The sequence below is a fragment of the Sciurus carolinensis genome, chromosome 4, assembly GCF_902686445.1.
Source record: "Sciurus carolinensis chromosome 4, mSciCar1.2, whole genome shotgun sequence".
Classification (NCBI taxonomy): Eukaryota; Metazoa; Chordata; class Mammalia; order Rodentia; family Sciuridae; genus Sciurus; species Sciurus carolinensis.
In genome coordinates this window covers 54,883,667-54,903,453 of record NC_062216.1, presented here as the reverse complement: position 1 = coordinate 54,903,453, position 19,787 = coordinate 54,883,667, and the positions used below count along the sequence as shown (strand labels likewise).

General features: G+C 45.2%; 2 protein-coding genes across 3 annotated transcripts; one reads left to right on the top strand and one right to left on the bottom strand.

Moving 5' to 3' along the window:
* Positions 1-257: 257 nt before the first annotated feature.
* Eif4ebp1 (eukaryotic translation initiation factor 4E binding protein 1) lies at positions 258-15,584 on the top strand. Of its 2 annotated transcripts, none has more exons than XM_047550517.1 (3): positions 258-446; positions 12,709-12,885; positions 15,109-15,584. In XM_047550517.1, exons 1-3 carry the CDS (start codon positions 302-304, stop codon positions 15,138-15,140), a joined length of 354 nt encoding a protein of 117 aa, XP_047406473.1. In that variant the 5' UTR covers positions 258-301; the 3' UTR covers positions 15,141-15,584. The 2 variants fall into 2 exon arrangements, with proteins under 2 accessions (XP_047406473.1, XP_047406472.1); XM_047550516.1 differs by having other exon boundaries at positions 12,709-12,888.
* Positions 3,841-4,086, bottom strand: LOC124983325 (U6 snRNA-associated Sm-like protein LSm5). The gene has a single exon (XM_047550518.1). It carries the CDS (start codon positions 4,027-4,029, stop codon positions 3,841-3,843), a length of 189 nt encoding a protein of 62 aa, XP_047406474.1. The 5' UTR covers positions 4,030-4,086.
* Positions 15,585-19,787: the final 4,203 nt, after the last annotated feature.

Here is a 19,787-nt window from a genome sequence, read left to right as displayed (position 1 = left end):
TCAGCAAGGGATTAACCTAGGCAAACTCTGCGACAACCACCAGAGTATTGGGTAGGGAGCCGGAGCCCGAGAGGCAGACTCCGTGGGGTGAGGCGATCACGGTCTGCAGCCCTAAGCGAACCCACGTGGAAGTAGAGGCCTGGCGCTGCTGGGGGCGGAGCTGAACAAACTACACCTCCCAGTGGGCGTGGAGACCGAGGCGGAAGGGGCGGTCTGGGACCGGGCAGGCCACAGCGGGGCGGGGCGAGGCGGGAGGCGCGGGAGGGTTGCGGGAACTTTGCATTGCAGCAAACTGGAGACCATGTCCGGGGGCAGCAGCTGCAGCCAGACCCCAAGCCGGGCCATCCCTGCCACTCGTCGGGTGGACCTCGGCGACGGCGTGCAGCTACCGCCCGGTGACTACAGCACCACCCCCGGCGGCACGCTCTTCAGCACCACCCCCGGAGGTAGGCGCTGGCTGGGGGCGTCGCGTGCGGGCCCCGGGTGCCCAGCGGGAGGGATCGGGAATCGATGGCTGAACTCGGCGTCCACTCTCGAGGGCGCCGTGGCCAGAAAGAACGGATAAGGGGCTACAGTGAGAAAGCAAGGGTCACGGAGTTAGTCTGCCTTCCAGGTCTTTGGGCGCATCGTCCAGAGCCCTGGCTGCAAACTGCCCCATTAGTTTTCTACTGTAAGAGATAGTGGAGTGTCCCCCAAGCACTGACAAACACGATTGCAGGACTGCCACATGCCAAGGGGTGTTGCTTCTTGTGGGTATCGGGGGCAGTTTCCAGCGGGATAGGGTGGGGACAGGGTGGCCCACGAATCAAGGAAAGACCTGGGCTGGAGTTCTAATGCGTTGAGCATTTTCTGTTGGAAAAAATGCCTCTTGCAGAGCCCCTTTTACTTCCCGAGGATTCCTACTTTTGCGTTGGACACGCGCTCTTTTACTGAGGCTCAGGGCCAAGGGTGCTCCTTGCTTCAGCGGCGCTCCACGGGCACCTGTGGCATGTTCTGTATTTACGTGTGTGGGATCCCCACGGAGGGACCTGGCGCCGCGGGCAGAGTTGTGCGGAGGAACACGTTCCTCTGTCCTGGGGGAGGGGGTACCGTGTGACCTCCCTGGGAGTGGATAAGGAAGAGGAAGCTGAGCTGGCACCGGTGGGGGTCAGCCTTGGGCTGCCTCCAGTAGCCAGGCATTCCCTCCCAGCCCCGGAGTCCCAGCGCACAGGCGCTGACGAAACATACCCGCCCGTTTGCATGATGAAATCCTCGTGGCTCACCACTTCCCTCCCGTCCTTGCGTTGCCCCACCTCCTTTTCCCTTTCTTCCCTCCCTTGTGTTTTCTGCGCTACTTCCCAAACTACTCGAGATCCAGGCGCTCTGCTGAGTGGCGCGGGGGTGCGTATCCCCGGGGGAGGGACTGCAGACTGTTTCCTGCCCTGCCGCCAGGCCACACGCTCATTTTCTCAGGCAGCTGTTTCACCACCAGCGATCTGCGCCAGATGCAAGGCCTTTGGGACTGCTAAGAGATCTTAGAGATTGTTGCCCAGTCGTGCCTTTTATTCTGTAGATCGCGGCTTGAGCACGTGTCTGTTGTGCATTGTCACACCGTTTTCCCAGATAGAGAAGAAATAGCAATCGGGTGGGCAAGAGGACATTGCTGTCTCTTTTATTAGAAATTATTCCAGGAAAAGTTCTCAGGACTCTAGCCACCCTGAACTTGAATTCTCTTTCCCTTGAGGCGTCCTTTTGTAGTCCATGCTGTTCTCCTTTGCCTTTCTCGTAATGTTTGCCAGGACCTTTTAAAGTGAAGCAGTGAAACTGTTGGATCTGTTCAGGGCGGACACTGAGGCAGTCCTGAAAGCTCAAGTAACCCTTTTTTGCTCCCTTCGTTGCTGAGTGGGGTGAGATAGATGGGTAGCAATAGTAAGGGGTAGTGTTTACAAGGAACTCGGATCCATTTCCCACTTTGGACTGGGGCTTTTGGCATACTACAGCAAATCCTCCTCAAGGTCTTTAGTAGGGGAAGAGAAAAAAGAGGCTCCTTCATCAGAGTTTAACATTAGTTTCTAAGGACAACTGGAAGAAAGTTAGCAGGGCCAGGAACCCAAGCACTCTACTACTGAACTACATCCCCAGCCTTTTCAAATTTTTATTTTTGAGACCAAAGTTGACCAGGCTGGCCTCAAACCAGCAATTCAATCCTCCTGCCTCAGCCTCTCCAGTGGTTGTATTTGTTTTGTGAAGCCAGCACAACTCACAGTCCATAACCTGGGGAAACTCAGCTTTCACCAAAGTCAGCAAACCTGGTCTGCCTCAATTGACCTAGGTGTGAAATCTTCCTCCAAAGCCCACTTCACCTCACCTCATTGACCTAATGAGAAGTGGTCACACCCTGACAGTCTTTTGTTCCATTTCAGAGTACTATTCTTAGTCTTCAGTGTGCTTGGGAATTACCTGATGCCTCCATTTAAATATAGATTTTGATTCTGTACTCTGGGGTAGACCTGAGATTTTTGCATTTCTAACTAGCTCCCGGTTTTTGTTCCATAAAACATAACCTGAGTACGCAGGAATTCATGGGATTCCATATCATTTCCCTTGTCCTTTCAGATCTCTGGCAAAAAATGGTGATTCTGTAGAAGTAAAGTTTCTTGAGATTGGGTTTGGAGAGCCAAACTTTTCATAGAATATCTGTGTGACTTACTTGGGGGGGCGTTGTCAACCTCCCCTGAAGAGCTGTTGCAATAAGTCACTCCAGTTGGGAATGACCTGAAAGTGTCTCTCCCTGGAGGCTAACAAGCGAGCCATCTCCATTCCTGTGACTCTGTTTGCTTTCTATGGTCATTAATTCTTTGCAGACCAAACCACTGATCTGAGGTTAGCTATCCAGAGAACTTGAGAGATTTGTTTGTGAATCTTTGAGTCTGTGGAGTCTTGAAAATTCCAGTGATATCATAAACAACAAAACCTTCAAATGGGTCAAGGAATCTTTCCCCCTCTCCTGTCAATACCCACATTCCCAGACCTATGTTGGATGTTTGACCCTAAAGAGTTACAAGGGTTGCTTGAGTGGAAGTCATACCTAAGACCTGAACCATGGTTAAGGTTAATCAGAGGTAAGCAGGTAGAGCTGCAGGTGTTAATTGCACCTTATTTTGTTAGACAAACAAAGATCTGTGCCTAGGAAGCTGACCTTGGAGAAGCTGCCAAGTCTCTGGTTATGGAACAGGTAGTGCTGGGAAGAGGGGAGGTATGCTGGGCACTGAAGATAGAGTGCAGCCAGTGTCCTGAGGTCTTAGTCACATAGAGGGGAGAAGTTACTGTTAAAGACAGCTAAGGACAGGTTAAGAACACTTGGACCTTAAGGCACTCAAGGCGATAGAAAGGGCCCTCTTCTCACACTAACCTGAGCTTCCTTTTAAAGTGTTTGGAACACTCTGCACATGTCCCTCATTAATTAAAGACTTTGACCAGGAGGTGGAGTAGAAAGGGAAACTGGTATAGAGCACCCCAAACTTCCTCCAAGATCTAAGCCTCCTTGTTTTGGGTGGGTTTTTTGTTTGTTGGTTTTTTGTTTGCTTGTTTGTTTGTTTGTTTGTTTTGTTCCTCTGTCTACTGTAGTGTAATAAATAACAGTTAACACCTTTGTTTTTGTCTTCAAAAAACACACTAATTCTTTTTCCAAGATGATCATGATTAACTTAGAAAAATGGTTATACAATACATCTTCAAAGCATTTCCCTTTAACAGGAAAATTAGTTTTAGAGAATCTAAACTTTAGAAGTTTAAAAAAAAAATCTATTTTGTTGCCATTATAAAATAAAATGGAATCTAGCATAAGTTAAGGAAATTCTTTCATACTTCAGGTCCTTCACCTCCAGGAACCAGCATTGTTATATTATTTCCATTTAGCAAAATCTGATCTAATTTAGTAATCCTTCTTCCTTCTGGTGTGATTTCAAACTCAGTGACATCTTCCAGCGCCATATTGACAAAGTTATCAAATCCTAGAAGTGTTCCAACAATTTTCTTATCACTCTTCATCACAATGTGAATTCTTGATCCTATACACTTGTCCACAAGCTCTCTTCTTTGTAGCTATTAATATGATTGTAGTTTTATAAATTGTTTTACATTACATGATTAATATATGAACACACACACAATCCTTTCTGACTCTAAGGTCTATGAGACACAAATTATGGTTATTCTTACTCATCACTGTTTCCCCAGGGAACGGTATCTGGCATATGCCGGGCATTCCAGAAGAGTCTGCCAAATGAAAATAATTCAACCACAGTCACATCCACTAACTCAATCACTCTTCACCAGCTACCTAGTGGCAGCAGCTGCGACCGGTTGGTTGTAGCATTAGCCCCGTGGCTAAGCTGGAAGTGACCAGTCTTGTTTTGTTTTTTTGCTACTGGGAACTGAACCCAGGGGCACTTAACCACTGAGCTACATCCCCAATCCTTTTTATTTTTTACTTTGAGACAAGGCCTTCCTAAGTTGCTGAGGCGGGACTTGAACTTGTGATCCTCGTGTCTCAGACTCCCAAGCCACTGGATTACAGGCATGTGCTACTGTTCCTGGGCCAAGCCTCCTTGTTTTTAAGGCATTCACCACACCCAGACTTAGAAGTCTGACCTCAACCCCAGTCTGGCGTTGCTAGTAAGGAAGATGAAGACACACCTGAAATAGAATTGTAAGCTTCCCGAGAGAGTATTATGGTTGGCTGGGGGTGTGGCTCAGTGGTAGAGCGCTTGCCCAGCACACCAGGCTCTGGATTCCATCCCTGGCACCACAAAAAGAGAAAGTAGCATGGCAGTTGTTATGATTAGGAGAAATGGAGATGTTGGTTTAAGGATACAAACTTTCAGTTATAAGATGAATAAATTCTGGGAAACAAATGGTCAGCATGGTGATTATAGTTAACACTACATTTTTACTATAAATTAGCTGAGAGTAGACTTGGCAAAATCCACACACACACCTCATACACACACCTAAATGTGGTGATGAATATGTTAATCTGTTGTAATCATTTCACCAATGTTCTGCAGTATGATCGCTGATCATTATGTTGTACACTTTGAATGTATGCAGTTTTTTATATGTCAATTATATCTCAGGAAAGCTGGGGACAAAAAGAATTATAATCATCAAAGGTGTATCTATAGAATGAAGTGATTGGATATGTCCCTGCCATTGGGCCTTGTCATCCATAGGACTTGTTTGATCCTCCCTGTGCACTGTTACCCTGAGGTGAAAGGGTCTTAATTTGATCTTGTTCTAGAAAATAAGGTAGGAAAGAGGTATAATACTGGATACTGGAAAACAGGATTTTTTTTCTTTTTTAGTACCAAGGATTGAATCCAGGGGGCACATAACCACTGAATCACATCCCCAGCCCTTTTCATTTTGAGACAGGGCCTTGCTGAGTTGCTGAGGCTGGCCTGGAACCTGCAGTCCTCCTGCCTCAGTCTCTAGAGATACTGGGATTACAGGCATGCACCACCTTGCCCAGATGGTACATGTGAGTCCTTACATGTTCAAACAAACAAATGAAAAAGCTGTTACTTTCTGGTTTGACACCATGTCAGCATTCTCTCTCTGTTATGATTCATAAGAAATGAATCACGTGTGTTTGTTTTCATGTTTATTCCCTAGGTAAGGCGGGAAGTTCAAAAACTCAAGAGTTGGTCTGGGGGTGAAACTCAATGATAGAGCACTTGCCTAGCATGCACAAGGCCCTAGGTTTGATCCCTAGTGCCACAAAGGAAATAGAAGAAGGAGGTGAAGATTTGAAAAGAATCCTGGAATAAAAGCATTCCTCTCTAGATAATCTAGTTTCTTTATCATCATACTTGGATGTCAGTTGGCTAATGATACTGTTTAAGTTTTCCTTGCAGTTACAGGGTATGGTTATTTATCTCAGATGTACCAGGGGCAGGTGCTAACTTTTTCTGATTTTCCCCACTTATTTCAGTGTTACAGAGAAGTGCATTACTCAGATGACATATTCAGTTATTGCACAAGGAGACAAAGTAAGTAGTTCTTGTTCTGAGTCAGTATTGGACCAGGGTCTCAAACACTGGAATTTATGCTTCTTTTTTACCTGTTTGCACCCAGCATTGCTGACTAGACAAGAATAGGCAACTTATGTGTATTGGCATTGGGGTGCTCAAGTCATGGGCAAAAAGGGCACCTTGTAATCCATTGGGTATGCTCATGAAGTCTCACTGAGAGAGTCAAGATACCAAGTCCAGTGTATCATTCATAGCTTACCAGCTACCTAGGGACACTTGTCTGGGTGAAAATGATTGTATTAGTTAACTACTGTCATTTAACAAGCTATACCCAAACTCAGTAACTTAAACAATGATACTTTTTTATTGCTGTCTGGTTGGGCATTATTTGCTGATCGTCTCTGAGCTGACTCAGCTGCATGCAGTCAGCAGCTGGATTGTCGAATAACTGGAAACCTGGGAGTTCCCTTGGTCTCATGTCTTTTTATTCTCTTGGGCTCACATTTAGTCTAGCATGAACTTACTAAGACAGCAGCTTCCAAGGCCTCTTATGACCTAGGTTTAGAAGTTATATAGCATCATTTAGGAAGTATTCTGTTGGCCAGAGCAAGGCACCAGGGGTAGGGAAGGCTGCTTAGATTAAAGGAGAGAGGAAATAACTTCTGTTGAATGAGAGAAGCCACATGTTCATACAGGTAGGGGAGGAGTTACAGGGTTCATGTTATCAATCTTCCACAAGGGTTAAACCTCAGAAAACAGTCCTTTGCTTATCCTGATATATGGCCAGCAGAGCCAGCCAGGTGGAGAAGCAGACTAGAATCACAGGGCTATGAATCAGCTGTTGGTTAACAACAGCGCAACCTTCCTCAAAACACTGAGTCACAAATCCCATTCCTAGCTTTCAAGGCCTTGTATCCAGTGCCATGTAGCAAACCACACAAATGGCCACGATGCCCAGCCACCAGGCAATTCTTCACCCATGTCATGCCTCACCTTGCCAACCTCCACCCAGCCTGTATCCTCCAAGTGCACTGCTGGCCAGGTTTTGGGGATACTCTTCAGAGGGATCTATGATTGCCTTGCATTCCCCTTCACTCCCATTTGAACATCCTTGATTTTCTGGGTATTAGCAATAGACTGGAGTCAAGTTTCTGCTTCCTGGGGGTTAGGAGTGAGAATACAGAGGGTGCAGGTGGTTCAGAGCTTTGGTGTGAAAGCAGACAGTGTGGAGGTTACAAACCAGGCCTCTTGCCTTAAAGAGAATGTGTGTTGGGGCTGGAGTGTAGCTTAGTGGAAGGATTCATGCTTAGCATGCAGGAGGCTCTGGGTTCAGTCCCCAGCATATGTGCAAATGGTGTTCTCTTTTGTTCTTCAGCATGAAAGAAGAAAATGGGCCTGTATTAGTTTTCTAGGGCTGCCATAACAAAATACCACAGACTAGATAGCTTAAACAATAAAATCTGCTTTCTCACTGTTCTGGCAGCTGGAAGACCAAGGTGGAAGTAAAATTGGTTGCTTCTCAGGTGCTTCTCATTGCCTTGCAGATGGCCACCATTTCCCTGTAATTCTCCCTCTGTGGGTCTGTGTCATATCTCTACTAGACAGAGATATGACAAATCAAATATGTCAAATCTCTACTAGATTTGGTTTATGTTGTTATTGTTGTTGTTTTGATATTGGGGATTGAACCAGGGTTGCTGTACCACTGAGCTACATCTCTAGCCCTTTTTTTTTTTTTTTTTTCACCCAGTGTCTCACTAAATTGCTTAGGGCCTCACTGGAACCCCGTCCCTTTCTCTGCTTCCTGACTGTCATGAGAGGTACAGCTTTGTTCTTCCGTGGCCTTCTGCCACAATGTTCTGCCTCACCACAGGCCCCAAAGTAATGCAGTCAGCCCATCATGAACTGAAACCTCTGGATTCAGGAGCCAAAGTCAGTCTTTCCTCCCTGTATTTATTTATTTATTTAGGTACCGGGGATTGAACTCAGGGGCACTCAACCACTGAGCCACATCCCCAGCCCTGTTTTGTATTTTATTTAGAGACAGAGTCTCACTGAGTTGCTTAGCACCTCACTTTTGCTGAGGCTGGCTTTGCACTTGCAGTCCTCCTCTTAGCTTCCTGAGCTGCTGGGATTACAGGCATGTGCCACTGTACCCAGCTTTCCTCTTTTTAAATTGTTTAACTCAGGTATTTTGTCAGAGGGACCCAAAGCTGAGATTTGATTGGGGTCCACCCTAATGGCCTCATTTTAACCTAATCTCCCCAAATATAGTTATATTCTAGGATACTGGGGATTGACTTTGACATATGAGTTTTGGGGGAATACATTTCAGCCTATAACAGCTGCTCTCCATTCCCTCAGGGACAGCTGTTGTTGCTGTTTGTAATGGGAGACATCAGAAGGGCACTCCCTCTTGGTAATGGATTTCAGGGGTACTTTCACTCTCCTCTTAACACAATGCATTTTGAAGTGCTGGGGGCTAGGGAAAGGAAGGAGAAAGAGCTTGACCAACTTTGAGAATAATTATTTCATCCATTTCGTTCTGCAAGTCTCTGTAAAAACTTTGTCTTTCTTGCTTATTTTATTTTTTAAATTTTTTTGCAGTGCTAGAGATCAAACCTAGGGCCATAAACATGCTAGGCAAGCACTCTACCACTGAGCTACATGCCTCCAACTCTAAACTGACCTGTTCTGTCACATGTCAGGGCCTAGCCCAAAGACCCTTTGCAACTGACTGATCACCTCCATTTGGTATTCATTAGCTTCATAAGATTCCTGGCCCCTGAGATATGTTGGGATCTTGGTTCTCTTTGCAGAATCTGTGGGGCCAGAGATGATGAAAAGTCTTGGACTGAGCATGCTCTGCTTTCCTCACCAAGTTTTTCTCCCTGGCAAGTCTGTTCTGCTTGCTAAACAGACTGCCCAGCAAGAAAAGCCACCCAGACACATGCTTCTCCTGCCCAGTGCATGAGAGGGAGGGAAGAGAGAGAGAGAATCCCAGGTAGACCCCAGCATGTCTGTGAATTTGCCTCCAGGATGACCTGGAGCCACTGCTCAGAACTGGATTTAAAATCATCTGGAGTATTTAGTTCACAGACCACTGGCTTGAGCTTGAGCACAGGCATTTAAACCTCTCCCTGACCCTGTTGTGAAATGCTCTCTCTTTCCCTGGAATGGGAACAGCAGTTCTAGGAATTCTGTCCTTGTACTTTCCTAATCCTCACGTCCTCCCATTCAAGGGGAAGTATGCTTGAGCCAGGAGAGGCCCAGGGGAAAGTGAGGGAGGAACTGGGCTTAGTTTACAGAAGTCACATCCAGCAGCAGAATGTGGGTACAGTAGGGGGATGGATGGGCAAGAACTAAAGGCAGGCATCTTCCTTTGGGGAACATCCTGTTCTAGACACGCTCTGAGAAGTTTAAGTAAGGGCCTAAAGACCCTTTTGCTATTCCCAGTAGCAGGGAGCATTGGCTGAGAGGTGGTACTCCAGTTTGCCCTTTTTTTTCTTTCTTTCTTTTTTTTTTTCTCTTTTCAGTCCTGAGCATTGAACCCAGGAGAGCTTCTACCACAGAACTACATCCCCAGCTCTTTTTAATTTTATTTTGAGAGGAAATTCCCCAAGTTGTCCAGGTTGTCCTTGAACATGTGGTCCTCCTGCCTCAACTTCCTGAGTAGCTGGGATTATAGGATTAAGGCCTGCCTTGCTAATTTATTTTATTTATTTTTTTGTAATTTGGATATTGGAACTCAGCCTGATGCTTGCTAGATGAGCAGTCTATCACTGAACTACACCTCCAGCCTATTGACATTTTTAAGTAATGGATAATATTTAGAATTGAAGTCAAGACCTGCTGGGTCTAGCCGGTGCAATGGGACACACTTGTAATCCCAGTGACTCAGGAGGCTGGGACAGGAGGATTTTAAGTTCAAAACCAGCTTCTGCAATTTAGCAAGCTCCTAAGCAATTTAGTGAGACTTTGTCTCAAAATGAAAGATAAAAAGGGCTGGGGACTTAGCTTACTGCTGAAGTACCCCTGGGTGGGTCCAATCCCCAGTTAAAAAACTTTAAAAGGACAGACTAGGCACAGTGGCACATGCCCATAATCCCAGCAGCTCAGGAGGCCGAGGCAGGAGGATTGTGAGTTCAAAGCCAGCCTCTGCAAAAGGTGAGACCCTGTTTCTAAATAAAATATGAGATAGGGCTGGAGATATGGCTCAGTGGTTGAGTGCCCCTGAGTTCAATCCCTGGTACCCCCCCCCCAAAAAAAAAAAAAACATACTGGGCCTACCTCTGGATGGCTCAACCTTTCTGAACCTCAGTTTTCTCATCTGCAAATTGATGATGATAATAATGCCATCTTCCTTGTGGGGAGGGGACTTATAGGAGGAACCAAGTTATAGCATGACAGGCTGTGATCACACATGAGTAGTGATGAGGGATGACAGATGGTGATTGATGTATGCACATCATACGAAAATCTAAACGATTATTCATATAGTGCACAAATACATTTATTTGTGTTCCTTGGCTTCCCAGGAGCTTCCTGTTTCTGGCTTGTGACTTTTTTCTATATATGTGGTCTCCCAAGTAATATCTCTCTCTCTCTCTCTCTCTCTCTCTTTGTATTGGGGTTTGAACCTCGGGGTGCTCCACCACTGAGATACATCTCTAGTCCTTTGTATTTTGAAACAGGGTCTCACTAAAATGACCAGGCTGACCTCAAAACTTGTGATCCTCCTGCCTCATTCTTCTTAATCATAGGGATTACAGGCCCAGGTCAAGCTATTGTCATATTTTATTCTTGTACGAGAATCTTTCCCCACCCGCTTTGGTACTGGGGATCAGATCCTGAGCCTTGCAGATGCTAGGTAAGCACTCTACCACTGAACAGAATCCTGAGGGTTGTTATTAAGTCTTCACGATACTCCTGTGAGGTATGGATTTTGTTCTTATCCTCTTCTTGTAGCCACAACTCAGAGTTAAGGGACTGGAATGTGGTGAGACCTGATTGGAGTCGAGAACTTCTGCCTCCAACCCTATGCTATTTGCCCATAGAAGCACCTGCCAAAAATGAGATCCTAAAAATAAACGGCACAAGGCTGGTGCTTTAAAAATAGTCTGAGCCTAATACAACACCCTTCTTTTACAGGTGAGAAAACTAGACCCCATCCCTTGTGTCCCCACATATTCCTCTGTTTTTGGACTTTATACACTGGACTCTAATCATTTGTTTTTTGTTTTGGTACCAGGGATTGAACCCAGGGGCACTCAGTCACTGAGCTATATCCCCAGCCCTTTTTATTTATTTATTTATTTTTTTATTTTGAGACAGAGTCTCACTAAGTTACCTGGGTCCTTGCTAAGTTGCTGAGGCTAGCTCCTCAACTTGTGATCCTCCTGCCACAGCTTCCTGAGTTGCTGGGATTACAGGCACGTGCCACCTCACCCGGCTCTATAACTTGAATTCCACTTGTTCATAGCTTTGATATTTTTCTATCACTTTTATTTATTTATTCATTTTATTTTTCTGTAGTACTGGTGGTGTTCTACTATTAAGCTACATTGTCAGCCCTTTAATTTTGATTTATATTATTATATTTCATTATATATCACATGTTGTATATATAGTATACAACTTACATATTATCATTAATTGTATGTTGTGTGTTAAGAGGAAACTTGATGTCACTACTATATAAGGGAAACCAGAATCACTTGCCATAAATAGAAGGTAACTATAAAAAGATTCACAATGACAGACAGTTTTTAAATTCTAGCTAGATTCCATTGCCTGCTGAAGGCTCTGAACTTGAGGTCTGTTCTTATGAAGGGAGCAGTCAGTAAATGCTGTTACTAAGGTGTTAAAGACTCATAGTGCTGCTTTGGAGGTAATGTGCAAAACATGAACAACTCTCTCTGTTCACTGTTATCTGATGCATCACAAGGATCTTGGGTCCCTCACCTTAGGAAACGCTCCCTCGAATGGTATCATTGGCAGCTCTAGGTGGGAGGGGTCCTGGGTGTGGTTTAAGAACAGTGAATAATTCAGTGAGACAGGTCCTCACCTAAGGAGTAAGATTTGTAATGAGTAGAATGCAGACTGTACAAACTCTGAAGTGTGGTAACATCAGCAGAGATATGTTGGGGTTTCACAAAGGAGGAGAGCCTTTGTGGGTTAGGTAACCTATCTGCCACAAAGCCCCAGCAGGAAAAGTTCTCATTTTTGCTACTTTGAGTGAATAGCTTCATTTTCTGTGTGCCCCTCTATAAAACGGGATTAAAGATACCTAGTCTGAGTATCCCACAGGAAGTACCATAAGGACAGGATGGAATAATGAATAGAAATGCATCTTTTCCACTGTCAGGTGTGATTGTCATGGATGATTAACACTGAACACCGACGGGTGAGCAAGGTAAGGAACTAAGGGATTGAGAGCACAGAGTGCACAGAACTCTGAGAAGACAAAGGTGCAGTCATATGACCAGTGAGTGTTCCTTGCGAGTGTCAAGGCTGTGAAGAGGTGGCTGACTCCTGGGTTATAGCCAAGCTCCCTGGACAAGCCTCTCTCCTTCTCAGTCCAGATTTTTATAAGAGAACCAAATGCCTCTGTTGCAGCCCTGCCTCCAAGAAGTGGAAAAACTGGTAGGCAGGGGGTTCAAGGTGGCATTACCAACCTCCTTGTGCCCTTCAGGTACCAGGATCATCTACGACCGGAAATTCTTGATGGACTGTCGGAACTCACCTGTGACCAAAACGCCCCCAAGGGACCTGCCCACCATTCCTGGGGTCACCAGCCCTACCAGTGATGAGCCTTCCATGGAAGCCAGCCAGAGCCACCTGCGCAACAGTCCAGAAGATAAGCGGACAGGCGGTCAGTGGCTGGGTTTCACAGGCTGTCCCTTGGGAAGGGAAATGCCCTGTCCTCTGGGGGGAATTCCAGGGAGGGGGAATGTGGTGACTCTTTCCCAACCCACATGGAGCATCCAGAGGTGGGTAGAATTCACAGTGGTACCAACTTTCTCCTTGAAAGGGGCCCAAGAACCCCAAGAAAGGTGATTTGACACCATCAGGTCATGTAAATAGCGGGGAGCTTATCTAAAATGGCAGTGACTTCACATAGTTTTCATAAGCGTGCCCTCTGTATAATTCTCTCCAAAGCATTACTGTGAGTATGCAGTGCTTGGAATACACCCATGATGCTCATGGTGCAGGAGACAATTTAGTCAAAGACACAGTGTACTTGCCCTGTATGAAATCACATGTCTACAAGATAAGAAACACATCCGGCTGTCTTCTAGCTGGGTGTTTGTCCCTTAGTGGATCCTTTATGAAGACAGATAGAAACAATGTGGCTCGTTGTCTCTGCAGCCTCGACATTTGGTAGCTAGGTGCTTCCTGGTGTCCCCACCTCCCAAGTAATTAGAGCAGCCACCCTGGCAGCTGTGTGTATAAATAGGCTCTTTGTGGCATCCTGACTAGCTTGCCAGAGCATCTGAGTTCTCTGCTGTGAGGGGATGTAGTGTAAACTCTGCTAAACAACCTTAGTCAGACTGGAACCCACTGACCCTTCACCAGGCCCAGTGTACCAAGCCCAGACCCAGACAGGAAGCAGCTGGACCTTGGGCTGGCCTTGCTCTGCTGACAGCAGCAAAATCCATTTACCCTGGACCTGCAGGATATGATTCATAATCACCTTGGGAATGCCAACAGCCAAGACAGGCAACAGTTGCTATCTTTTTTTTTTTTTAAACCCAGGTGTCATGCTTGCTAGGCAAATGCTGTATCACTGGATCACATCCCCAGCCAATTGCTTTCTCTTAGACTCCAAGGGTGGAAGGGAGGTGAGCTCTAGTAGGAAGGTGTAGAGAGCAGTGTGACAGATGCCACAAGGCAGTGTGGTCACTTGCCATTTCAAGGATGGAGAGATTCATGGGTCATAGCACAAGTGGCTCCTGCCTCATTAAGGATGGAGTTCACCAGCACCTGAAACTTGACTCACCATCAGCTGAAGGCTGTTACTCCCTGTTCGCACACCCCTCCCAGTTTCTAGAACTGCTGTGGCCCATAACAAATGCAGGGCTGGCCTGGTATGCCAAGTGGCAACTCTGAACCCAAAATGATGGTCTAGTAGTCCCACATGGTTTTTACGCCTGGATAGCAGGTGTTTTCATTTTGTTCAATTGGATACAAGAAACCAAGTGTCCTGCCCTTTAACCCATCTATTTATGTAAATATAACCAGAAGAGAAAAGCCAGTTTCCCTGTTTGGGAGCCAGAGCAGGCATTTTACTGTCTAGTACCTTGGAGCAGTTTTGCCCAGGAGATCATGAATAAGACAGTTCTTTTTAAAAGAAAAAAAAAATCTACTGCAGCGTGAATTACTTGAAAATGTTAACAGGGTCTCACTAAGAGTTGCTTAAGGCTTTGCTAAGTTGCCAAGACTGACTGGCAACTTGCAATCCTAGTCACAAGTAACCACTAACCCTTATTAAAAATAAAACTTAGCAGGATGTCGTGGTGCAACTCAGGAGACTGAGGCAGGAGATCACAGGTTCAAGGCCAACCTCAGCAACTTAACAAGACACTAAGCAACTTGTGAAACACTGTTTCAAAATAAAAAATTAAAAGGACTAAATAAATAAAAGGACTGGCAACATGGCTCACTGGTTAAACTTCCCAGAACCAAAAAGATAAAAATAAAAATCATAGAAAATGCAGGAATGTCATCTCCCTATGAGAAAACCTTGTGCCTGCTCTTGGTTTGGAGGTTAGGAAAGAGCACAGACAGATGCAGAAACTTCAGGCCTGTACTTCCAAAAATTCTTAGCTTAGTCCTGCCTTCCCTCTACATTCTTTGGCATCATCAGGCTAGCCCGTGTTCTTTTTTTTTTTTCCTTTGGTGCCAGGGGTTGAACCCAGGGCCTTGTATGCAAGGTAAGCACTCTACCTACCAACTGAGCTGTATCCCCAGCCTCCTGTGTTCTTCTTATAGGAACAACAGAATGAAAAAGTAGGCCTTCTCCCTGGCCTCTAAGACATCAACATACCCATTTGCTCACTGCTTACCTGCCCTCTGTCTCTTCTCTCCATAGGTGAAGAGTCACAGTTTGAGATGGACATTTGAGGAACAAGCCGCCAGATGGAATGATGCTTCTGGGCCCCCCAGGCCCTTCTCGGGAGAAAAGTCACACCGGCCAGGCCTTATAAAAGTTATTATAGTGGGCAGTCGTCGGGTGTGGGGTCTGCCACCCTGACTCTGTTCCCTCACTCAGGGCACCTGTTCCCCTTTCCTCTTCGTGAACACCAGCACATACCTCCTTGTGCCTCCATTGATACAGGAGCTGCTACCCTAAAGGGAATGACTCTTACCCACACACTGCAGCCAAGTGCCAGAAAGGGGTCACAGAGGAGCCCTTCTGAACGATCATTTGGCTCTTCCGGCCCCATCCTTGGGGGCAGACCCACCCTTTCCTTAGGTTGGGATGCCTGGGAAAGCACCCCTCTACTTCCCCAAGAGAGGAAATAAAAGCCACCCTCTCCCTAGGGCCAAGAATTGGGCCCTGTCTGAGCTCTTTTCAACTCCAACTGATAATTAACACCAGCTACTATCTGTTCAGTGCTTATAATGCATTTTCCTTTACATTATCTCATTTGATTCTCACACTGATCCTGTAGGTAAGTAGAACAAACACTATCTTTATTTTAACAGCTAAGACTGGCTTGACGGAAGCTAGTAAATGACACATGGGACTAGGTTTGAGCTCTGCTACTTTTTTATTTTGTGGTGTAGGGGGTTGAACCCAGGGATGCTGTACCACTGAGCTATACTTCCAGACCTTTTAATTTTTTTTATTTTGAGATAGAGCCATACTAAATTAGAGTCTGGCTTTGAACTTATGATCTTTCTGCTCAGCCACTGTGCCTGGCTGAACACCCTACTTTTTTTTTTTTTTTTTTTTTTTTCCTGTACCAGGATTGAACCCAGAACCATTGAGCCACATCCCCATCCCTTTTTTATTTTTTATTTTGAGACAGGGTCTCTCTAAGTTGCTTAGGGCCTCGATAAATTGCTGAAGCTGGCTGTGAACTTGTGATCCTCGTGCTTCAGCCTCCTGAGCCACTGAGATTACAGACATGCACCACTGTCCCAGGTGTTCAGCTACTCTTGATCTTTTGCTTTCAATGGAAGGTGCTACCTATCTTCTGGGCTGCCCCCCAACCCCTACCCCACCAAGCCTGTCAAGTGACCCAGTCGCCCTTCCCCCTTGGAGCCCATTCCGTATACACCAAGCCTTGGCCAGTGTAGTCTGTGATCCACATGTACTTGATCTTGTAGAGTGATTCCTTCATGTGAGCTGTCATGGAAGACAAACAAGACAGGCTCTCTGCCTTGAGGATTTCATTGAAATGTAAGATTTACTGCTAAGAAAAGGCAGCATAAGTGGGATTGTTTAGGATTGGCTACCAGTGAGTGGCTGGTCCAACTGTTAAATCATGAAGTGGGAGGCAATGGACATGATGTGCAGTTGGGCCCTGAGAGTAGTGAGTTTTGAAGGAAGTAGGTAATGCAGTGTTATGGAGGTCAGGTGGTCTTAGGAAACCAAGATGTACAAGAATGGACCATCAAGGAGCCTGCTTTGGATGTAACAGGTAACTTGTGGACAGCAGTGGCTTTTACAAATGGACAGAGAAAGGCCAGATTTATAGGATGTGCTGGAGATGAATGGCCTTTGACCAAGAGACAGTGGCTAATGTGGACTTGATAAGCTCTGGGTTCATTGCATTTGTCAACCAGCCCTTTGGGGAATAGCAGGCCTTCAATGACTTTCTGTAGCTGAATTGGACCCTACCCAAAGACTAATTGCAGCTGGAGTCCAGATGTTTGTTGGTGATGTATGGAAAGACCCAGCCTTTGGTGTATAGAATGCAAACATGCAGCATAACCTTTTCCTAGGGATGGAAAAGTGAGGCGAGGGAGGAGCTGCCACCAGAGTGAAGGCAACAGTGAATTTTAACTAGGATAAATGAAAGATTGGGTCAGCCCTCAATCCCTTAGCTTTCCAATTAAAGCATTTCACTCCTGGCATCCTATCAGTGATCTTATTCACCATTCTACATGATCAGATCTAGTCCTCTCCTTTGTTCTACTTCTCAAGGTCAACTCCCTTATTTACAGGGTCAAAAATTTTACTTCTCTGGTAGTTGAGGAGCCTCAGTGATAAAATTTTTCTGAATGCAAGGTACAGTGGTGAACATCACTAATCCCAGCTACTTGGGGGGCTAAGGAATGAAGGTTGCAAGTTTAAGACCAGCCTGCGCAAATTAGACCTGTCTCAGAAAACACATGGGGCGGAGGTTTAGGGGGTGTTGCTGGGGTACAGCTCAGTGATAAAGTGCCCAGTACTGAAAAGGAAATTATTCTGAAGTATGAACTTTTCCACTTAGCAAAAGTGGAAAGACCTAGATATTTCCAGGTCCTCTGAAAGACCTAGACATTTCTTGCACGTCAATTCTGCCTGGGTGCCATGGAGTGGCAAAAATCTGCAGCCCTGTTCTTGTACCCAAAGAAGTGAAATCTTGGACGGTTGATAACTGCTGTGGTCCAAATTGTACTGAGCCCAAAAGCTTTGCAGAGAGGATTACTCCAGGAGACCATCATAGCTTGACTTTCCCATTGCCTCTGGCATCACCAAAACCACAGTTTCCATTTGAAGAACACAGTGACAACTCTTGGTAGATGGCATGTGCCAGGAACCAGGAAATAGAAGGAAGTGTTTTTAAGCTATGGTGTGTGTTCCTGGTGAGCTTACATCCTGATTGGGAGATGAAAGATACTTGGAGTAGGTAAGGGTCACCCATAAATGTCAGAAAGCAATAGTCATGGTTGCCAACAAGCAGAGGCAGTGTCAATGCTATAAGTTAAGGAATCAGGTTTGAGAAGCCTTCATGAAGGAGGTAGCACTTGACAGGACTGGTAGATTTTAATTTAGGTAGGGCAGGATTATGAATGACCTATGGTATGAAAATATGGCTCTGAAAATATTTTAGCTGGAGGGATGTCGGAAGCATTAGGTTTCTATACATAATTGAAGAGGCTCAAGCAGAGAATGGGCTATATTAGAAAAGAAGGCTTGAGAGCACTTGGGCTAGATGAAAGAGGGAAATGTCTTGGAGGTTTCTGGTCTGTGTGACCCAGAAGAGAGATCAAAGAATGCTGGTTTACGAATTATGCAGGAAGGAGTTAGGGATAATGGCTCCAGGGTAGAGTGCTTGCCTAGCATGCCTGAGGCCCTGAGTTTGATCCCGGGTACCAAAAAAGTAATTATTCAGAATGAATGGCAAGGAGGTCCAACTTCCAGACTGTTTTCACAGCTGTGGGCATCCCCAAGTAGCCAGACTGGTTCTAACTGAGGCCATCTTCTGGCACCTTTCAGTGTGACATTGATCAAGATGGCTCAAGGAAAGGCCCAAGTACACATGGCCAACAAAAAAAGTTCCACAGACATGCCATCTGAAAACCAGTAAGTAGTACTTAAGGAAGGTTGGGATTCATCAGTAGACTTGGCAAGTGGTCTTTGCAGCCAAATCCAACCTCACTTTTATTTAATAAGCATTTACTAAGCATCAGTAGCATGGTGCTAGATCTCAAGGGAATACAGGAGTATTTTAATACTCATGTCTGAAGAAAATAATCAAGGAATCATGATAATATGATAAATATGACAGGCAGTGGAGCAGGGACAGTCAGACAGTGGGAAGGATACAGGTTGAAGAGGAAATTACATAAACAATTATATCTGAAATCTAGTGTAAGAAAATTTGGATGTGTTAGGCTATAGTGAGTTGCATAGCACATGGTAAGTTTATAGATTGCATGAGATTCAATTGGTGGAACCAAAAAAAATTTGTGGAATGTCTTATGTAAGCTTCACTACAATCGTATCTATGATTCCCAGAACTTAGGGGGTAGGTACTTTTATTCCTGTATTACACATCCCCATACCTAGTGAACATCAGAACTAGGATTCCAACTCCCGTTTGTTCGACTCCAAGGCCTTTCTTTATTCTTTGTGCCACTGTGGCATAAAGAACAAAAGTCTGAGTGCTTGCCTTGCAAGCACAAGGTCCTGGGTTCAAGCCCCAACACCACAAAAAAAAAAAAAAAAAAAAAAAAAAAAAAAAAAAAGAACAAAAGTTTATGCTAATTCAGACTAGAATGTTGGTGGGAGATGTTAGAAGAAATCAATGACTGATTAAGGACTATTAAGGTAGACCAGGTAGAGGAGAGATTGACTTGTTCAGATTTGCTGGGTTTGGGTTGTGGGGGCATGGAAATAGGGATGAAAGAAGATTGATGGACTGTTAATAGTGCCTACTGATCTAAGCACTAGGGATAGAGCAGTGGACAAGCCCAGCTTTCAAGATGCTGAGCTTCCAGAGAATGCAGGGTATCTTTAAACACTGGTGCCAGGTATGATTCCAGTTCTGTTTCGTGTATTCAGTTTTGATTCCTGAAGTCACAAACCTGGCCTGGAAATAAGGCAGTTGAATGTGAATTTTGCCAGTCCTCTCAGACTACCACTCCTTCCCCAAGCAAAGGACCCACACCTCTTTTCTGTGGGATAATTAATCCTGCATGGAAGAGCCAGGACCCCAATGAAGGCATTAGATACCTCAGTTTCTGGAAATAACCAACAAAATCTTTTATCATCTGCAAGAGCCTCAATTAATATAAGGTAAGGAAATTTTTCCTACAGAGTAACTGGATAAG

What these genes read in the sequence shown, in the direction of transcription:
- Eif4ebp1 (XM_047550516.1), top strand. Translation starts at nt 302, where the DNA reads ATGTCCGGGGGCAGCAGCTGCAGCCAGACCCCAAGCCGGGCCATCCCT. An exon ending in CTTCAGCACCACCCCCGGAG is followed by an intron (nt 447 to 12,708) that starts GTAGGCGCTGGC and finishes TGTGCCCTTCAG; the next exon opens with GTACCAGGATCATCTACGAC. An exon ending in AGAAGATAAGCGGACAGGCG is followed by an intron (nt 12,889 to 15,108) that starts GTCAGTGGCTGG and finishes TTCTCTCCATAG; the next exon opens with GTGAAGAGTCACAGTTTGAG.
- LOC124983325 (XM_047550518.1), bottom strand. Translation starts at nt 4,029, where the DNA reads ATGAAGAGTGATAAGAAAATTGTTGGAACACTTCTAGGATTTGATAAC.